At 36.8% G+C, this 16839-nt stretch overlaps 1 protein-coding gene across 1 annotated transcript in view; it reads left to right on the top strand.

Annotated features, from left to right (window-relative positions):
* Window positions 1–1560: 1560 nt before the first annotated feature.
* Window positions 1561–16839, top strand: part of ptpn20 (protein tyrosine phosphatase non-receptor type 20) — a 28656-nt gene continuing 13377 nt past the window's right edge. The window contains exons 1-28 of the mRNA XM_060871383.1: window positions 1561–1684; window positions 1765–1928; window positions 2338–2403; window positions 2512–2691; window positions 2775–2853; window positions 6527–6616; window positions 7380–7458; window positions 7556–7691; window positions 7790–7861; window positions 7960–8134; window positions 8264–8399; window positions 8518–8656; window positions 8789–8941; window positions 9026–9211; window positions 9639–9798; window positions 10134–10374; window positions 10502–10596; window positions 10692–10769; window positions 10929–11036; window positions 11123–11239; window positions 11335–11525; window positions 12377–12478; window positions 12615–12708; window positions 13314–13399; window positions 13874–14060; window positions 14287–14492; window positions 15663–15761; window positions 15849–16288. Of these exons, the coding sequence (XP_060727366.1) occupies window positions 1561–1684; window positions 1765–1928; window positions 2338–2403; window positions 2512–2691; window positions 2775–2853; window positions 6527–6616; window positions 7380–7458; window positions 7556–7691; window positions 7790–7861; window positions 7960–8134; window positions 8264–8399; window positions 8518–8656; window positions 8789–8941; window positions 9026–9211; window positions 9639–9798; window positions 10134–10374; window positions 10502–10596; window positions 10692–10769; window positions 10929–11036; window positions 11123–11239; window positions 11335–11525; window positions 12377–12478; window positions 12615–12708; window positions 13314–13399; window positions 13874–14060; window positions 14287–14492; window positions 15663–15761; window positions 15849–16288 (3983 nt within the window). The remainder of the gene's footprint in view (window positions 1685–1764; window positions 1929–2337; window positions 2404–2511; window positions 2692–2774; window positions 2854–6526; window positions 6617–7379; window positions 7459–7555; window positions 7692–7789; window positions 7862–7959; window positions 8135–8263; window positions 8400–8517; window positions 8657–8788; window positions 8942–9025; window positions 9212–9638; window positions 9799–10133; window positions 10375–10501; window positions 10597–10691; window positions 10770–10928; window positions 11037–11122; window positions 11240–11334; window positions 11526–12376; window positions 12479–12614; window positions 12709–13313; window positions 13400–13873; window positions 14061–14286; window positions 14493–15662; window positions 15762–15848; window positions 16289–16839) is intronic.

Below are 16839 nucleotides of genomic sequence, written 5' to 3'. Positions count from 1 at the left end.
GACAGTTAATACAGTGCCAAAACTGTGTAGAGTCACAGTGATTCTACAAGCACAGGATACAGATACACCTATATTCACTATACTAATGTTTGTTTTTTTAACTGTAATAATTTACAGGTGGGATGATGACAAAGTATAGAAAGTTTAATAGTCCTACACATGTATGGTGTGTGTTCTTGGTAACAGAAGGTAAACAAAGCATGCTGGAGCAAGTGGATTAGCGACTGTAGTCCTGTTTCTTAAACATCAACAAGGGAACTTTAACAGGCATGGAATTACTCAAGGTAAAATGATTTTAAATGCATTGCATAAACCTTATATAAGCCAGCCATTTTGACAATTACGTAACCTAAAATAAAGAAAAAAACATTTTAACTGTCTTAAGCTTTTACTGTAGTAGTGATCAACTACTAAAATGAATGTATTCTGTTTAGTAGTGCCTTTTACACTTGATTCGTGTTTACAGTCTAACCTCAACATCTCAGGGGTACAAATGAAACACTCAAGTAATTCTTATTGATTGCTGTTCATTTCTGAGGAAACAAATTTAAATGTGGTGGGAAAGCAGTGATGTTCTTATTGTTTTGGTTTCTATAAAGCATGAATGTCAATAATCAATAGATGGATATCTTTTGATATATATGTAATATTATATTCATTTCATTCAATGCAAGTAATTTTTAGCAGTTATTGTGAATTTAATTTATCTCTGACTTTTTAATGATGTCATTACCTACACTGTAATTATGCATCACATAGATTTTCTTTAGTCAGTGATTTAAAACAGTGTAAGGTATTGACACTTTAACTGCAACGCTGTACAGTACATCTGCATGTTAGCTCAGAGCTAAAGAGACAAATCTCAACAAAGAAAAAATACTAATAACTTACTGAGTAATAAAGGCTAATCTTTTGGAGTTTAAATTAGAACTTTTTGATTTGCCTGAGAGTTCATGGTCCATCTATCTTCAATGTAAACTGTATCTGGTGGTAAAAGCTGTGTGATTAAATTCAGCCAATGTTTTTAAACCTTGAGTAACACAGCAAATTGTGTTTTAAAGCCATTTAATATATACGTCATTTAAAGCCATTTAATATATACGTCAGACAATATTTTTATCTAGTTGAAACAGAATTCTAGCATTCATACATTTAGTATTGTACATGTACTCTACTGAGAGTCTAAGATTCAAGGAAGAGAGAATGACATTCTAAGTATAAAAAGAGAAGACAACACCGAGTCAAGTTGACGTCATCAAGCTTCTTGCAGAGAACTACTGTGTGGGTGGGGAATGCAAGGTTACTATATCCAGTAAGCAAGCTTGGAGTGAACAGGTTTCATTGATATATCCTCTCTTTTCTTCTTTGAAAAAGGCCTAATATAAAATCATATTAATTCTAACCTCCAAATATACTTTGCTGGTATTAATTATGTAGATGAAAACAGTTTTTGTATCATCATTAACCCACATGCTTTTTCTTTTTTCTCTGATCTCCACCTCCATCCATTTAGTGAGCTAGATTCTGTGTGCTCAGAAGCGTGTTCTGTGAGTGTAAAGGATGAGCAGCACCTTTGTGACCCTAGCTGAAGTGCTGGAGGCTAGAGGAGGGCCACTGGAGGAGGATGAGGTCTGGGCCCTCCTGTTTACTTCTGCTGAATCACTGCTGGGTCTCTTCAGCATAGGTAAGGCATACAGACCAGCAGTAGATATATCTTCGATATATGTTGTATTTTTTTTATAGTGTCTGCTTTATTTTTTCTAGGGCAAAGCAACATCTGTAGCATCATAAGTCCGGCATCTCTGCTCTTGTCTACAAATGGTACACTAGCTTTCAAGAACTGTGCAATGACGGATGAGGCGTGTGCCTTCACTGCACCAGAGATGCTGCAGGGCCGTACCCTCAGCTCCAGAATGGCTATGGAGAAGGTTAGCGTCAGTGCTAGCACAGCAATGATGTATATTGCTAGAAAAGGCTGTCACCTTAAAATGGGGCACAGTTAATTTTATGTATGTGCGTAATCACACACACATGCTTGCACACTATTACTTCATCACTGTTTGATGTGTGATTTGTGTTGTGTTCAATTATGCATACATGTTATAGCGAAAATGGATTAAAACTGATCTGTATTAGTGGAGGACTAATAAGAAGAGACAGAGAACATGTATCACAACTGGAAGAATTAAAGCTTGCATGATAGTCAGCCTGCCATCTAGTGCTGGATATCAGTAATAACAAGACATCATGGAAAAAACTTGTTGAAAAAAGGTTTATTCATCAATCCTGTTTCTCTTCTTTAGTTTATCCTCTTAACACGTATCCTTTTCTTTTCAGATGATTGTATACTCTCTTGGCATGGCCCTTTATTGGTCGGTAGACTATCACATTCCTCAAAACCAAGTGAGTCCAACAACTAAATTATCTATTTAGTGGTACATACAGTATAGATATTTAGCTTGGTTGATTAATTCACCTTTTGACTACAAAACATCCTGTTCTGATGTGCAGCCTGTTCAGCTGAGTGATTCTCTGAACTGCCTCCTCTTGAGCATGTGTGAGGATGTGGCCCATCGGCGAGGGAACCTCAGCACCATCCTCGAGGCCTGTGAATCTCATCATAAAGCCTCAGTTTTGTTGCCACCCAAGGAAGTCATCCAGCGGCTGGTGGAAGAGCTCTTCCAAAACTCTGTATGTCTTAAAAACAACAAATCATTCCAGGTTTACAGAAGCCTGAGTCCATTTTTAAATAATACTTTTTTGTGTTTTTCTAGGCTGATCAACCCACTCTGAGAGAGAATACAGTGCAGCAGATAAGTGGCAGAAGTTTGATGGTCAGAGAAAGACTTCATGGTAAGAATACTTTCAATGTATATAGAAATACAATGCAATATATGTATATATATATATATATATATATATATATATATATATATATATATATATATATATATATATATATATATATATATGTGTGTGTGTGTGTATATATAAATATATATATATATATATATATATATATATATATATATATATATATATATATATATATATACATTCTATATTTTTTTTTGCATATATCTTTATAATTTTTTTGCATATATATCTGCATATAACTTATCTGTACCCTGCACATGAACAGAGCCATTCCTGTGTGAGTAATCAGGACTAGAACATGATGACCTGAACATGAACACGTCATGTGACTGTTTGCTACAGTCTTTTTGACAACAATATACTGATACATTTCATAGCATTTTAGCTGCTGTAGCAATTGTTTTATAGCACTTATGTCTAACTCATGGGATTAAATAAGTATCACTTTCTAAAACAGTTCAATAATTGATAGTAGAGCTATATTAACAAGTACTGGAGAATCTGTATTTAGCCAATCGTCTTTCAGTAGATATAAAACAGTTATTACATTAGTGGTTAATGTTTGCCTTGCACCTCCTTGGATGGGGAATCAATTCCCACAAAGGCACTGAGTTTGCATGTTCTCTCCTGGATCAGGGGTTTTCTCACCAGTTCAAAGAACTTGTAGTTGTAGGCTAATTCAATTCAATTCAATTCAATTCAAGTTTATTTGTATAGCGCTTTTTACAATGGACATTGTCACAAAGCAGCTTTACAGAACATAAACATAAAACAAAAGATAAACATAAGGAGAAGTATAAAGAATTAATATAATAGAAATTCAAGATATATACAGTTCACAGTGTGTACGTATGTATGTATGTGTGTATGTGTATTTGTCCCCAATGAGCAAGTCTGAGGCTCAGGCAACAGTGGCAAGGAAAAACTCCCTTAGATTGGTAAAGGAAGAAACCTTGAGAGGAACCAGACTCAAGGGGAACCCATCCTCATATGGGTGACACTAGATGGTGTGGTTACAAATATACAAGTATCACAGAGTCCAACTGGAGCCGGTAGATCTGTAGATGTCTCAGGGTTCTCACAGAGTCAGCCTTGTCTCAGTGGAGGTCCAAAAATTTCAACGCACGGAAGACGATCTTAGCATGGGTGTCTCAGCATGGGTAGAAAAAGAGAAGAGAAGAGCAGTACATAGGGATTAACATATCTGCTGTTCATAAGAATGTGCAAGTCTAGTGTGATAGTGCACAATATTTATGTGATGTATTATGTGTACGCCTGACTAAAGAGATGAGTTTTCAATCTACATTTAAACTGTGAAAGTGTGTCTGAGCCCCGAACACTATCAGGAAGACTATTCCAAAGTTTGGGAGCTAAATAAGAGAACGCTCTTCCGCCTTTAGTAGACTTAGATATTCTGGGGACTACCAGGAGTCCTGAGTTTTGTGATCTCAGAGAGCAAGAAGGATTGTAACGTGTTAGAAGACTAGTTAGATACATGGGAGCTAAACCATTAAGAGCCTTGTACGTAAGTAGCAGCAGTTTGTAATCAATTCTAAACTTAACAGGTAGCCAGATAACAGGCTAATTGCTATCTCTAAATTGTCTGTAGTTTGTGAATGGATTACATTGTGGCAGAGTCTCTTGGTATAGACTCCAGGCTCCCTGTGACCCTGTGTAGAATAAGCAGTACGGATCATGAAGAATGGATTAATTACCCAGTATTCATTAAGGGTATCATAGTACTGACTTACGTGTTATTATACAGGATTCAATTCAATTCAAGTTTATTTGTATAGCACTTTTTACAATGGACATTGTCTCAAAGCAGCTTTACAGAACATAAACATAGAACAGAAGGTAAACATAAGGAGAAATATAAAGAATTAATATAATAAAAATTCAAGATATATATAGTTCACAGTATGTATGTATGTGTGTAAGTATATGTATTTATCCCCAATGAGCAAGTCTGAGGTGACTCAGGCAACAGTGGCAAGGAAAAACTCCACTAAAATTGGTAAGGAAGAAACCTTGAGAGGAACCAGACTCAAAGGGGAGCCCATCCTCATATGGGTGACACTAGATGGTGTGATTACAAATATACAGTCAACCAAATGCTGTATTGGTGTAAGGATCACATGGAGTTCAGATCTCCTCTTAGTATCACAGAGTCCAACTGGAGCTGGTAGATCTGTAGATCTCACAGAGTCGGCCTCATCTCAGTGGAGGTCCAAGATCTTCATCGCACAGAAGAAGATCGGAGCTGGTACAATGTCTGGATGCCTTGGGATGGGTAGAAAGAGAGAAGCAGTGGAGAGGGATTAACATATCTGCTGTTCTTAAAAATGTGCAAGTCTAATGTAATAGTGCACAAGATTATGTGATGTATTATGTGTACGCCTGACTAAAGAGATGAGTTTTTAATCTGCTTTTGAACTGGGAAAGTGTGTCTGAGCCCTGAACACTATCAGGAAGACTATTCCAGAGTTTGGGAGCTAAATAAGAAAACGCTCTACCACCTTTAGTGGACTTAGATATTCTGGGAACTACCAGGAGTCCTGAGTTTTGTGATCTCAAGGAGCGTGAAGGATTGTAACGTGTTAGGAGACTAGTTAGATACGTGGGAGCTAAACCTTTAAGAGCCTTGTACATAAGTAGCAGCAGTTTGTAATCAATTCTAAACTTAACAGGTAGCCAGTGTAAAGATGATAAAATTGGGGTTATATGATCATACTTTCTTGTCCTAGTGAGAACTCTGGCAGCTGCATTTTGGACTAACTGTAGAATATTTATTAAAGATGCAGGACAACCACCTAGTAATGCATTACAATAGTCCAGTCTAGAGGTCATGAAAGCATGAACTAGCTTCTCAGCATCAGAGACATTCAGGATGTTTCTCAGCTTGGCAATATTTCTAAGGTGAAAGAAGGCTGTCTGAAAAGTCACGAACCATTAAGGAGTAAAAGTATGTACATATAATTGCATTCATTATTCAGTTTTATTCAGTTTTATTTTATTAATATTTGCTCAACATGTTTCCCTTGTTTCCTAACTCATTAATTCCTGCTTAGTTCCTGCACAGTTACCGAGTCAGTACTGAGTTATTGAACAGTATTTTACTGCTTCTCTTACTCTAGCTAATCATTTTAATCATTTAGCTCTATTTAAAAAATAAAGATTGCTACAATGATGTCAAAGTTAGATGTGTGCAAAATGTATGAGATACTGTTAAATAATGTTAATGTTAAAATGTTAATACTATCTAAAATTAATATGTAATTTCATAGTGTTACTTGCTCTATTAAATTCCTATCCTTTATATAACGATTTTCATTACTTAATGGCTCATCATGGATATGCAGCTGATGTACAGTATGCTAACAGTGTGATGGATGGTAATAAGAAACAATGCTTGCGTTACGCTTACCTTAATACCAGTCAGGGATTCACAATAGGATTAAAGGTTTACAGTACACTGAACAGCTGACTGAGAACTGATAATCGGCCTAAGCTAAGCTTCTTAGAGTTAGACCATGTTGTGGTGTTCTGGTGTTTGAATACAGGAAAGATCCAGTCTGTGTGTGGTTATTCTTTGCTGCTTGTGTAGTAGCTCTTTGATTAATTACCTGTTTCTCTACTGACTTGACAGGAAAACGGATAGCGTACCTTGGATATGCCGAAGGGAATGCAAGTGCAGCAGAGAGACGCAGACTGTCATTTGACTTAGAGATTAAACAGGGTGATCCAAGCCTTTTCCTCTTAAATGTCTTTTAATGAAACTAAATTCTATGTTTATTGAGTGGAATTTCTTTGTAAAGAAGGGAATGAAATGCTTTTGGAAAAACTTCTGGAAAATTCGAAAACTCCTATAGAGATTTTGGAAAATTAGAACATTTTGGGAAAATTGTATGGACATATAATATAGGAGCTGATAGTAATATAATTTTTTTTTTCACATTCTCAACACTGTTATTTGCTGTTCACCAGTTTTGATGAACAGTTTTGAGTCTAAGGCTCATTTTATTCTAGGACACGATGTAAGCCTATCAGTGACCTTTGTGACAAGTGAAACAGCCCAGAGATTTAATCTTCATTTGGGCTAATAATTTTTATTCCATAATACTGACACCTCAGTAACATACTATCTATAGGGGTTAAGAAGGGTTATATGAAATACAGGCATAGGTGATCCTATGTAATGATCCTTTAAAAAGTTAAAAGTAGACAAACAGAACAGTAGAACAGATGACAGAACAGTAGACAGCCCTGAGACTTGAAACCATTAATGCAGCTACATATCCTTCTCTAATTTGTGTGTGTATAATAATTTGCTCATCATCATACTTATTATACCATTGATAAGTCCTTATAATGCCATTGCTCAAATCTAATAGGTTCATTGGCAATTGATAGTTATTAGATTTTATTCCTCCAATCTGATATCTCAGTCAGTCATTGTTGGGTTATTGTGTATAATTAAGACAGTATGTTATGTTGATCAGGAGCTGTACATCAACAGAAATCCTGGTCCCTTAAAAACAGAACCTCAGAGATGCCTGCCTACCAAACCAATCAGAGCAGGTAAAACAAAACTGACACATAGTTTGAAGTGGCCAGAATATGATGTTAGAAAATGTTTTTTTTATTTATGGGAAAAACTTGTGATTTGATGTCCCAGAATTCCACATGGAGCTCATCATAGTGGAGGTGGAAGCAGTTGGTCGCCCAGGAATTATAAAACTGAACATAGACTTTCCAGCCCTTCCATTTCTCTCAGCGAGTCTACAGTCAGCCTCAGCCAAAGGAAGACAAAAGTACATTATGCTCTTTTGTTTGTTATTCTTTTAATACTTAGACGTATCTATTTGTTGTATTTTGATATTGTGTTTTTTGTATTATACTTGTATTTCAGAGTCTAGGACCAGAGTTTGCAAGAATGGCTGATGAGCCTCATATAATTTTAGAGCTTCCTGGATCTATAGTGGTAAACTTTATATTAATATTGTAGAGAATGTTCAGGATTAGACAAAGCAAAGTGTTATATTAGTTACAATGATATGATTTCTATTTGATTCCATACAGTCAAAAAAAGGAAGGTCTTCCTTATCCCAAAGGGAAGTTATTGTGGTGATGCCAAATACACAGTGTGTAGTGGTGAGATGTGATATCAAGTCCAGGGGAAGAGATGTCTTCGACATGGTCGTCGCTCATGCAAACCTCGTGGAGCATTTTTACTTTGGCCTTGCTTTCATGGATGGTAATATAAGATCTGTTACTGACTGACAGCTAATGTCTAAGTTTTCAAAATTCTATTATGTCACCTGTTTAATAAATGCTTTTATTTGATAAAATCACTTAATACCTTTGCATGTTATATCTTGAATAGATGACGAATTTTTCTTTTTGAACCACGAGACGAAAATCTCCAAAGTGGCGCCAGACTGCTGGAAGAAATTAGCAACTTCTACGTTCACTCTGTTTCTCCGTGTTAAATTTTTTGCTGATGATGTTTCCTACATATTGTAAGTGCAGTTCTGTGTCTGATACAAGCCTGAATTGCATGGTCATAGCTTCACTTAGAAGAAATTACTTAAGCATTTTATGGAAAGGACAATAAGCTCTTGTTGTTTAATTTGGAAGGCACAAACTCACACGTCATCAGTACTATATCCAGCTGAGGAGAGATATTTTGGAGGGCAAAGTGTACTGTAATGAGGACACTGCCATGTTTCTTGCTGCCTTGGCTCTGCAGGCTGAGTTTGGAGACTACATTCCAGAAGTAAGACACAGTGCAGCACTTTAATTACTTGTGCATTGAGTGGATTGAAAGGCTATCAGAATATCCACAGTTCCTCCAACCTACAATATTATGCCCTGTTTATTTAGCAGTAATGATACTGATTTTATCCAGGTTTATGGAAAGAACTACTTCCAGATGGAGCATTATATTCCAAAAAGAGTGATGGAAAAAATGACCTTGCCCTGTGTAAGGGAGGAGTTGCCACAATTACATGCCAGTAATTCAAATATGCTCAGAGACGATGCGGAGATAGAATTTTTAAAGGTAATGAACTGTTTAGGTATTTATATAAGGTCAGCATTTATTTGGTATTCTGCTCCTGTGATACGTTCTTGCACACATCCACAGATTGCACAACAGCTGCCGGAATATGGGGTGCTGTTTCACAGAGTAGCTCGAGAGAAGAAGATTGCCATTGGAGAACTCATTCTTGGAGTTTGTGCCAAAGGAATTATGGTTTATGAAGTCAAAAACAACTGTCGGATATTAATCCGCAGATTTCAGTGGTCAGAAACTGACAGTATTTCCACAAGTGTGAGTACAACAGTTCTAAAAACTCTCTTCTAAAATTCTGAGTAAATTCCATATTTTCTATGTGTCAGTGTTCTTTCTCATTGATAGAACTGTCTTTAACTGGATGTTTTTTCTTTATTTCATCATTACGAATAAATACTAGAGAATTTTGTGTATGAAAATCACAGATCAGCAGTTATAGATAGTGTTAGCCAGCCTGTCCTGTACCGACAATCATGCCACAGTCAGAATCAGCGAGATCACATTCTGATGGTTGATGTTGACATTACCTGAAGCTATGGCTTCATATCTGCATGCTATTGTGTACTGCGCTCCTGCCGGCTTATTAGATGCATGAACGTGTAGGTGTTCCCAACAAAGTTTTTAGTGTGTGTATACTGCAGCTGGTAATGTTTAAAGCTGTTCTGTATTTCTTTTTCCTCTGTAGTGGAGGAAGTTCACTGTAGAATGTGGCCCTAGTGGGAAAAAGCACTCCTTTGTAACTGAAAGTTCCAAGATAGCACAATACCTCCTGGACCTCTGCTCCGCACAGCACAAATTCCACAGTGAGATGACCTCTCGACAGCTCACCTACAGTTTAGTATCAGGTGCTTTCATTAAATTACTCCTGTTTCTTCTGCTGCGTTACTGTTAACCACTGTGGAGGGATGTGTTAGCCTAGTGGTTAAGGCGTTGGACTACTGATCGGAAGGTTGTGAGTTTAAAATCCCAGGTCCACCAAGCTGCCACTGTTGGTCCCTTAGCAAGGCCCTTAACCCTTAATTGCTCAATTGTAAGTCACGCTGGAAGGGTGTCAGAAATGTAAATGGAAATAAACGTTTAACTTTTAAATCTTTACAGATGTGACAGTAATTTAGTAATGTGTCTGAGTGCTCTTCCAATGTCCTAGATTGCTAGTAAAAGTTTTTTTTCTCTCCTCCAGATGACAACAAAGTGAAACATCCTTTGATATGGCGTGCTCGACAAAACCTGTTAAAGAGGATGTCATGCTCAGAAGTTGGACTCAATAATGTTGGTCTGGGCATATCATCTGTGAACTCCATAAGCAAGTCATGCGATGATCTTTCAGCCAAGATCCAGCAGTCGAGAGACCTGCAACAAACACGTGACTCTGTGGGAATAAGAGGCCATAGTGAAGTGAAGAAACCAAGTCAGAGATGCAAGTATGCAGAGAACTTCACATGACCACATGAGTTTTTTAAAAAACATGGGGACCAGACATTCACATGTGGTACATCACTGTTGTTGAGCAAGATCTAATCATTGCAGTTCTTGCTTGCTTTCTCTCAGCTCCCCGGGGGCCTTTAGTTCTCCAATTTACCGGATCATGTCGAATGCCTCTCTACAAAAGCAAGACTCTGAGTCTTACTCAATCTCGTCCAGAGGTACTCTCATGTACTAAGTGAACTGATTCTCGTTATAAGTATACTGTCATTTTTAAACACATTTCTAACACATTTTCACCACATTGTTTTGACAGCCGAAACTCCTGTTAGAACTCCTCCAGAAAGAGAAATTATCTGTGTTACACTGAAGAAAGATCCACAACATGGCTTTGGTAATGGAGCTTTATGCAAACCTAGCCAACTGTTATGAATAAAATAGTTTGCCAATGCTTCTACTTTTCCAACGTAAAAGGCTTCTTAAATTATTACCAGCCAGAACAACAAATATTATGTGATGTAAAATTTGCAGTGTATTCCTCTTTTTATGACAGGATTTATAATAGTCGGAGAGGACAATACAGGAAAATTAGATCTTGGAATCTTCATTGCATCCATCATACCTGATGGGCCTGCTGATAAAGATGGCAGAATCAGGCCAGGTAGAGATTTTGAGAGATATTGCCCCCTTTTCTGTGCCCAAAGGATGCACACTCTACAGTTCGTTCTCACAATGTTTCTTATATAGGTGGGCGACTGATTTCTCTTAATAAAACCAGTCTGGAAGGAGTAACCTTCAGTGCAGCTGCTGACATCTTACAGAACAGCCCAGATGAAGTGGAGCTTATAGTGTCTCAGCCAAAACGTATATCTTGATATTATATTGTAATAGATAAATGATTGCATACAGTGATATTATTGTTCAACACAAATTTTTATTTTCCCCTCTTATATAATCAGATGAGTTTTGGGACCGTAAAAGCTCTCTGACTGCTGGCAATCTAGGGCTAATGCTGGAGAGAGGCTTGGACTCTCTGAGTACCCAGAATACAGAGCACAGGACTGTAAAAGAGGACACCGAATCCAACATCGTCACACCTAAAATGGGAAGAAAGCTTCATATCCCTGTTGTACGAATTCTAGATACTAAGGTATGAAGTTATTAGGTGAAGACAGTTAATTCTCTGTCTTGCTTTAAGAATTCACACACTTTAAACTTTTCCACAGTTTGTAGCATTACAGCCTGCTTCAAAAATAGGTTATGAAAAAGTTGGTGTATTTATATAGTGCACAAAAATTATATTTAAAAAAAGTGATTGCAGAAATATTCACCCATATTACTGTAAAACAGTTTTGGTGCCAATTGCCATCGAAGTCACATCATTAGTTTAATAGAGTTCACCTTTGTGCAATTAAAGAATCACATGATATATCTGTTCAAAATAAATATACTTGTTCCTCGAAGGCTCTAGAGGACAAATGAAAATAAACAGCACCAAACAAGACCAAAGCACTATTAAAACAAGTTCAGGATATTTCTTTAATTTTTAGCAAACATCCTAAAATTTGAACATCCCACAAATAACCATAAAATCTATTTTAAATAAAAGGAAGAATATCACACAACAGTGACTCTGCATTGAGGTGTAAGGGAAACAGTGGCCAAGGCAAGGAAGCAAGAAGAAAGCCAATTTCAAAAGGTTCAACAAACAGAGAATACCCTCCCTATAGTGAAGCATGCTGGTGGTAGCATCATGTGGTGAAGATGCATTTCATCAACAGGAACTGGAACACTGGTCAGGTTTAAGGGCAATATTATTATAGGAACCAACAACAGAGCAGTCCTAGGGAAACATATAACATCAAAATGTAAAAATCTGATAGATGGAAACATATGCCACAAGACATGCAGCTGTATTTGCAGCTAAAGATTGGTCTATTTGGTACTTACATAAGGAAGTACATAGAATAACTGATGTTGCTCCCTGTCATCCCTATACAGGATGTGTTCTCTGGGTCATCCTTTAAGTCCAGCCTCAGGCCAGGTGACTTGGTCTGTGTAGAGCTGAAGAAAGTCAATGGCAGCCTGGGCATCTGTGTTGCAGTAAATCTTTCATTTTAGTGTCAATTAATTAAAAACCTTTGTTATCTATTGCTTTTAATAATTACAACTTACCAGTACACATTAAATATATTTTATTTGAGTTTTTGGAACAGTAGTAAACTTGAGTCATTTCCAGGGTGGCATCAATACCAGTGTGCGCCATGGAGGGATCTATATCAAAAGCCTAATACCCGGAGGAGCTGCCGATATGGATGGTCGAATACAGACTGGTAAATAAGCAATCCGAAGTTAATGAAAAAACAACAACTATTTGTTAGATTTGTTATTAACTGTAAACTAATTTGACTTTACTTTAATTACTTGCAATTACTTACCTAATCTATCCCACCTAATTCAGATAGTCAAGCCATAGTCAACCCAGCACATACTGTAATAAATCAGAGTATATAAGAGGTAGGGTCTGAGGTGGTCTAAGGTTGGATCTTTTAATGAATATAATACATTTTTACCATTTATATTGAATTTATGAATTAAAGAGAAAAGGTTGCAGAAAAATCTTTGTCTCTTAGAGATAATATACAAATAAATATGTCTGTCTATATCTGAGAAAGAAAAATGCTTGCTTGTAGAGTACATTGACAGTAACAGTACAAAAGGTGACTTTAAATCTTTAAATTAAAATATCTTACTGATTTTATTTTCTGATGACATTCAGTGTTGTTTATATTGTATGAATTAGGTAATTAACAAGGTTATCTGCATTCAAATATGGGAATAGTGACACATGGGCTTCGTATGTGTGTGTGTGTGTGTGTGTGTGTGTGTGTGTGTGTGTGTGTGTGTGTGTGTGTGTGTGTGTGTGTGTGTCTTATAGGTGATAGGCTACTAGAGGTAAATGGCTGTAACCTGCAAGGGGTCACACACAAGCAAGCTGTGGAGTGTTTGAAAAAAACTGGAGAGGTGATGAACTGTAATATTCCTAAAGAATCATTTAAGCACTTTCTTTTTCACATGAGTGTATTATGCATTTATTTGTAAATAGGTTTTTATTTGTAAATATGTTAGATTCAAATTAATTATAAATATTAATCAAAATAATGTTTAAATTAATGTAAAATGTAATGTAAAATGTTTAAATTAGAATCCCAGTACATTTATATGGTCTGGGTTGATAACACATGATAATAGGTGTGTGTCAACACTGGTCTTTTCCATTCCAATGACTTATAATAATTTAATTTATTCAAGGAGAGATGGCCTGGAGTTTATTTATTTGTAATACAAATGTTTTTTTTTTTTTTTATAAGATCTTCACTAGAAAAACAGAAAGTTTCTTGTAGGAGAAACGTTTTTGAGAATTAATAATGAGTACGCTGTCAAGTAATAATCTAGACACCGATATAACATGAAGTAGTGATTAATGCTTTTTTTCAGGTGGTGCTTCTACTTCTAGAGCGAGAGCCTCCTCTGGTGATGGAAACCGCCAGCTTCTTGTCCACTGCGGAGAAACAGAAATTTGCATCATCCCTCAGAGCACAGAGCACCACTCCCACTGGACAAGACATTACCATGGAAATGCCCTTGTCTGTCAGGGCCAAGGACTACAGCTTTGTGTCAGATGGTACGACACAGCGGTGAGAGCAGAAAGGCAGCATAGTGAAACATTTCAAATAAATCTGACAGCATTGCTATGCTAGCTGCCTTGTCTGTTCTGCAAATGTTACTATACATTTGAAAAAATAAAAATAAAAAAATGATATTGTATATTGAGCATGTGGGGTATATGCATTAAATTATGAATCACTTTTTAACATTAAACTAGGCTTGTGCTTTTTTCTGGGTGCTAGAGAACACTCTGGAGGTGACTTTGGAGAAAAAACTGAGTGGTTTGGGATTTAGCTTCCTCATCAGTGACATTACTCCTGGGGAAGGAAGTGTAGTGCGCATTAGGAGACTGTTCTCCGGCAACTCATCTGAAGAGACGAGTCCTCTCAGGGAGGGAGACGTCATCCTCACTGTTAATGGAGAATCTGTGAAAGGGCTTTCCTATCAGGTAATGTATGGTAATGTACACTTAATATCTAAAACACCTCACAAACAGCACTACTATCACTTTGTTGAAGCCACCACCATTGTAAATGTGATATATTTTGACACATTATATTGTATCTGACAGGTGCTATCATGTGCTATATTATCTATATTATTATGTTGGCTTTGTAGAAGCCAACATTCTGTTTTCCTATTTAAACTTAGACAAAAATTTATCAAGAGTAACTCCTCCTAGGGCTTTTGAGCCACATGCACCAAATTCGGATATGTTGTAGACGCTGGTCTGAAGTTTGTTGCTATTACTTTTCTAAGCGATCTGAGTTCCGGTACTTCCGGTACCGGGTCTCAAAGTGGCCTTTTTCCCATAGACTCCCATTATAAATTTTGGAGGTTTATAACTCGGCAAGCTTTCGAACTATCTACACCAAACTCGGCCAGCTCCTTTAGGGTGATACTCTGAACACAGTTTTAAATTGGTGTACCGACTGGCCTTTCGGTTGTCCTGCAGCCCCGCCCCAAAATATGCAAAATCAAAAAACTTTTTTACAACATTGACATGTCATATATCAAAACACTCAGAACAATGAGGGGAACTTCATCACGGGTATTCTGATGATGTCACGTGACGTCACATGATGTGAAAATCGAAAATTAGCACAACATGGACATGTGACATATCAAAACACTCAGCCCATGGGGAACTTCCTCAAGAGTATTCGGATGATGTCACATGCTCGTCTCCACTTACCTCCAAATGTTTTGGCACCCTAGCTTTCTGTCCACTCGCCTCCAAAAAACACCGGCCTTTGCGAATACTTGCTTTGTCAAAGCCAACATCAAAGTTTGTCATGACAAACTTTACAAATCTAGTTATAGTTAAACTTTATTTTAAAATGTAAATTAAAATAATATATAATAATATACATACTGTATATATAAAATGTATTTATTTATTTATTTAATTTACATTTTAAAATAACAGTTTATTTAAGAGAATAAATAGAATATAGAATAAGTTATTAAAACAGTATCAAGAAAGTTCAGGAAACTGTATTGGGTGATACTTTCATTATTTGGTACATTTTACAGTTTTTTCTACACTATGTGTGTATCTTAGATAGAGCTAGGCCTGACAATACATAGTGCTAAAGATGTTTTGTGTCACCAACAGAAAGTCTTACAGCTGCTGCGGGGAACACAGTCTGAACTCAAGCTGTTAATCTGCAGACCTTCACCTGGCCAATTTCCAGAGATGGATTCTATCTCACAGGTAGGAGTCTAAGATCACTGTGTTTGATATCTTTCTAAAGGTCATTTCAAAGAGTATATTTTGTTGTCTTTCCTTTCTTTGTGATAGAGTCCTTCCCCATTGCAGAGTAAAAAGCAGAGGTCTCGGTCTTTAGACCTGCCCGGGGAGTCTGTTTCTTTGAGCTTTGGTGAAATACTCCAACAAAAGACGATAGCACTATGCCAGAGGAAGGACAGTGCTTCACCCAAACCCTGTGCTTTCCGATTAATTCAGCAGAGACAAGACAGCGAACAGGATGATACACCATCCACCATATCATCTCCACCGTCCCCGCCATCTACTGATGGACAGCACACGGAAAATCCAGATGAGGAGGTTCTCTCCAGCACTTCTTGTTCCCAAACACCAACCACACTCATAACAACAACAACCCTGAGCCCTGTACAAACTCCACTCATGCCAACACCTTCTCCAACATGCCCATACCCAAAGCCAGAAGTAAATGTGTACACGTCCTCAAAAAGCAACCATATTTCAGCTATTACCAGGTACCATCCCACACTGTATTTGAATTATATTGACAGTACTGGCTCACTCTAGGAGATACCCATACTGTCTGACTGTCACAATACACTTTAACTCATCTGATGCTTGTTATTCGGGAAGACATGCATTAAAAATTGAGGTTTTAAAGTAATTAAGAAATTATTATTTTTTTTAATTTGCAATAAAAATCCTGAATATCCTGTTTGCCTACCATTTGGTTTCCAAGCGGTTTTTTATGAAAGATTTCATGTTTCAAATAAACCAAATGGCAATGCAAATAGATTTAGCATCTACAAAGATATTTACTAATACACACTAAACAAAATCACAACCACATAAATAAATTAATACCACCTAAGCTTCTCTACATTATTTCTCAGGATCTTGAGATAATAATTAAAAAAAATCATAATATTGTGCCATTCTATACTTTTGAGTTATTGATGCCAGGGTTGATTTTGGTATTTTATTGTATTTAAAATGAAAAATAGTAAAGACTGGTGTAAACCGATTTGATGAAAAATATTTCAAATCAGTTCTTTACTGTAGTCTG

The sequence above is a fragment of the Tachysurus vachellii genome, chromosome 6 (assembly GCF_030014155.1).
Source record: "Tachysurus vachellii isolate PV-2020 chromosome 6, HZAU_Pvac_v1, whole genome shotgun sequence".
Lineage (NCBI taxonomy): Eukaryota > Metazoa > Chordata > Actinopteri > Siluriformes > Bagridae > Tachysurus > Tachysurus vachellii.
The sequence above is the reverse complement of the archived record's forward strand: the minus strand, read 5'-3'. Positions and strand labels throughout refer to the sequence as shown.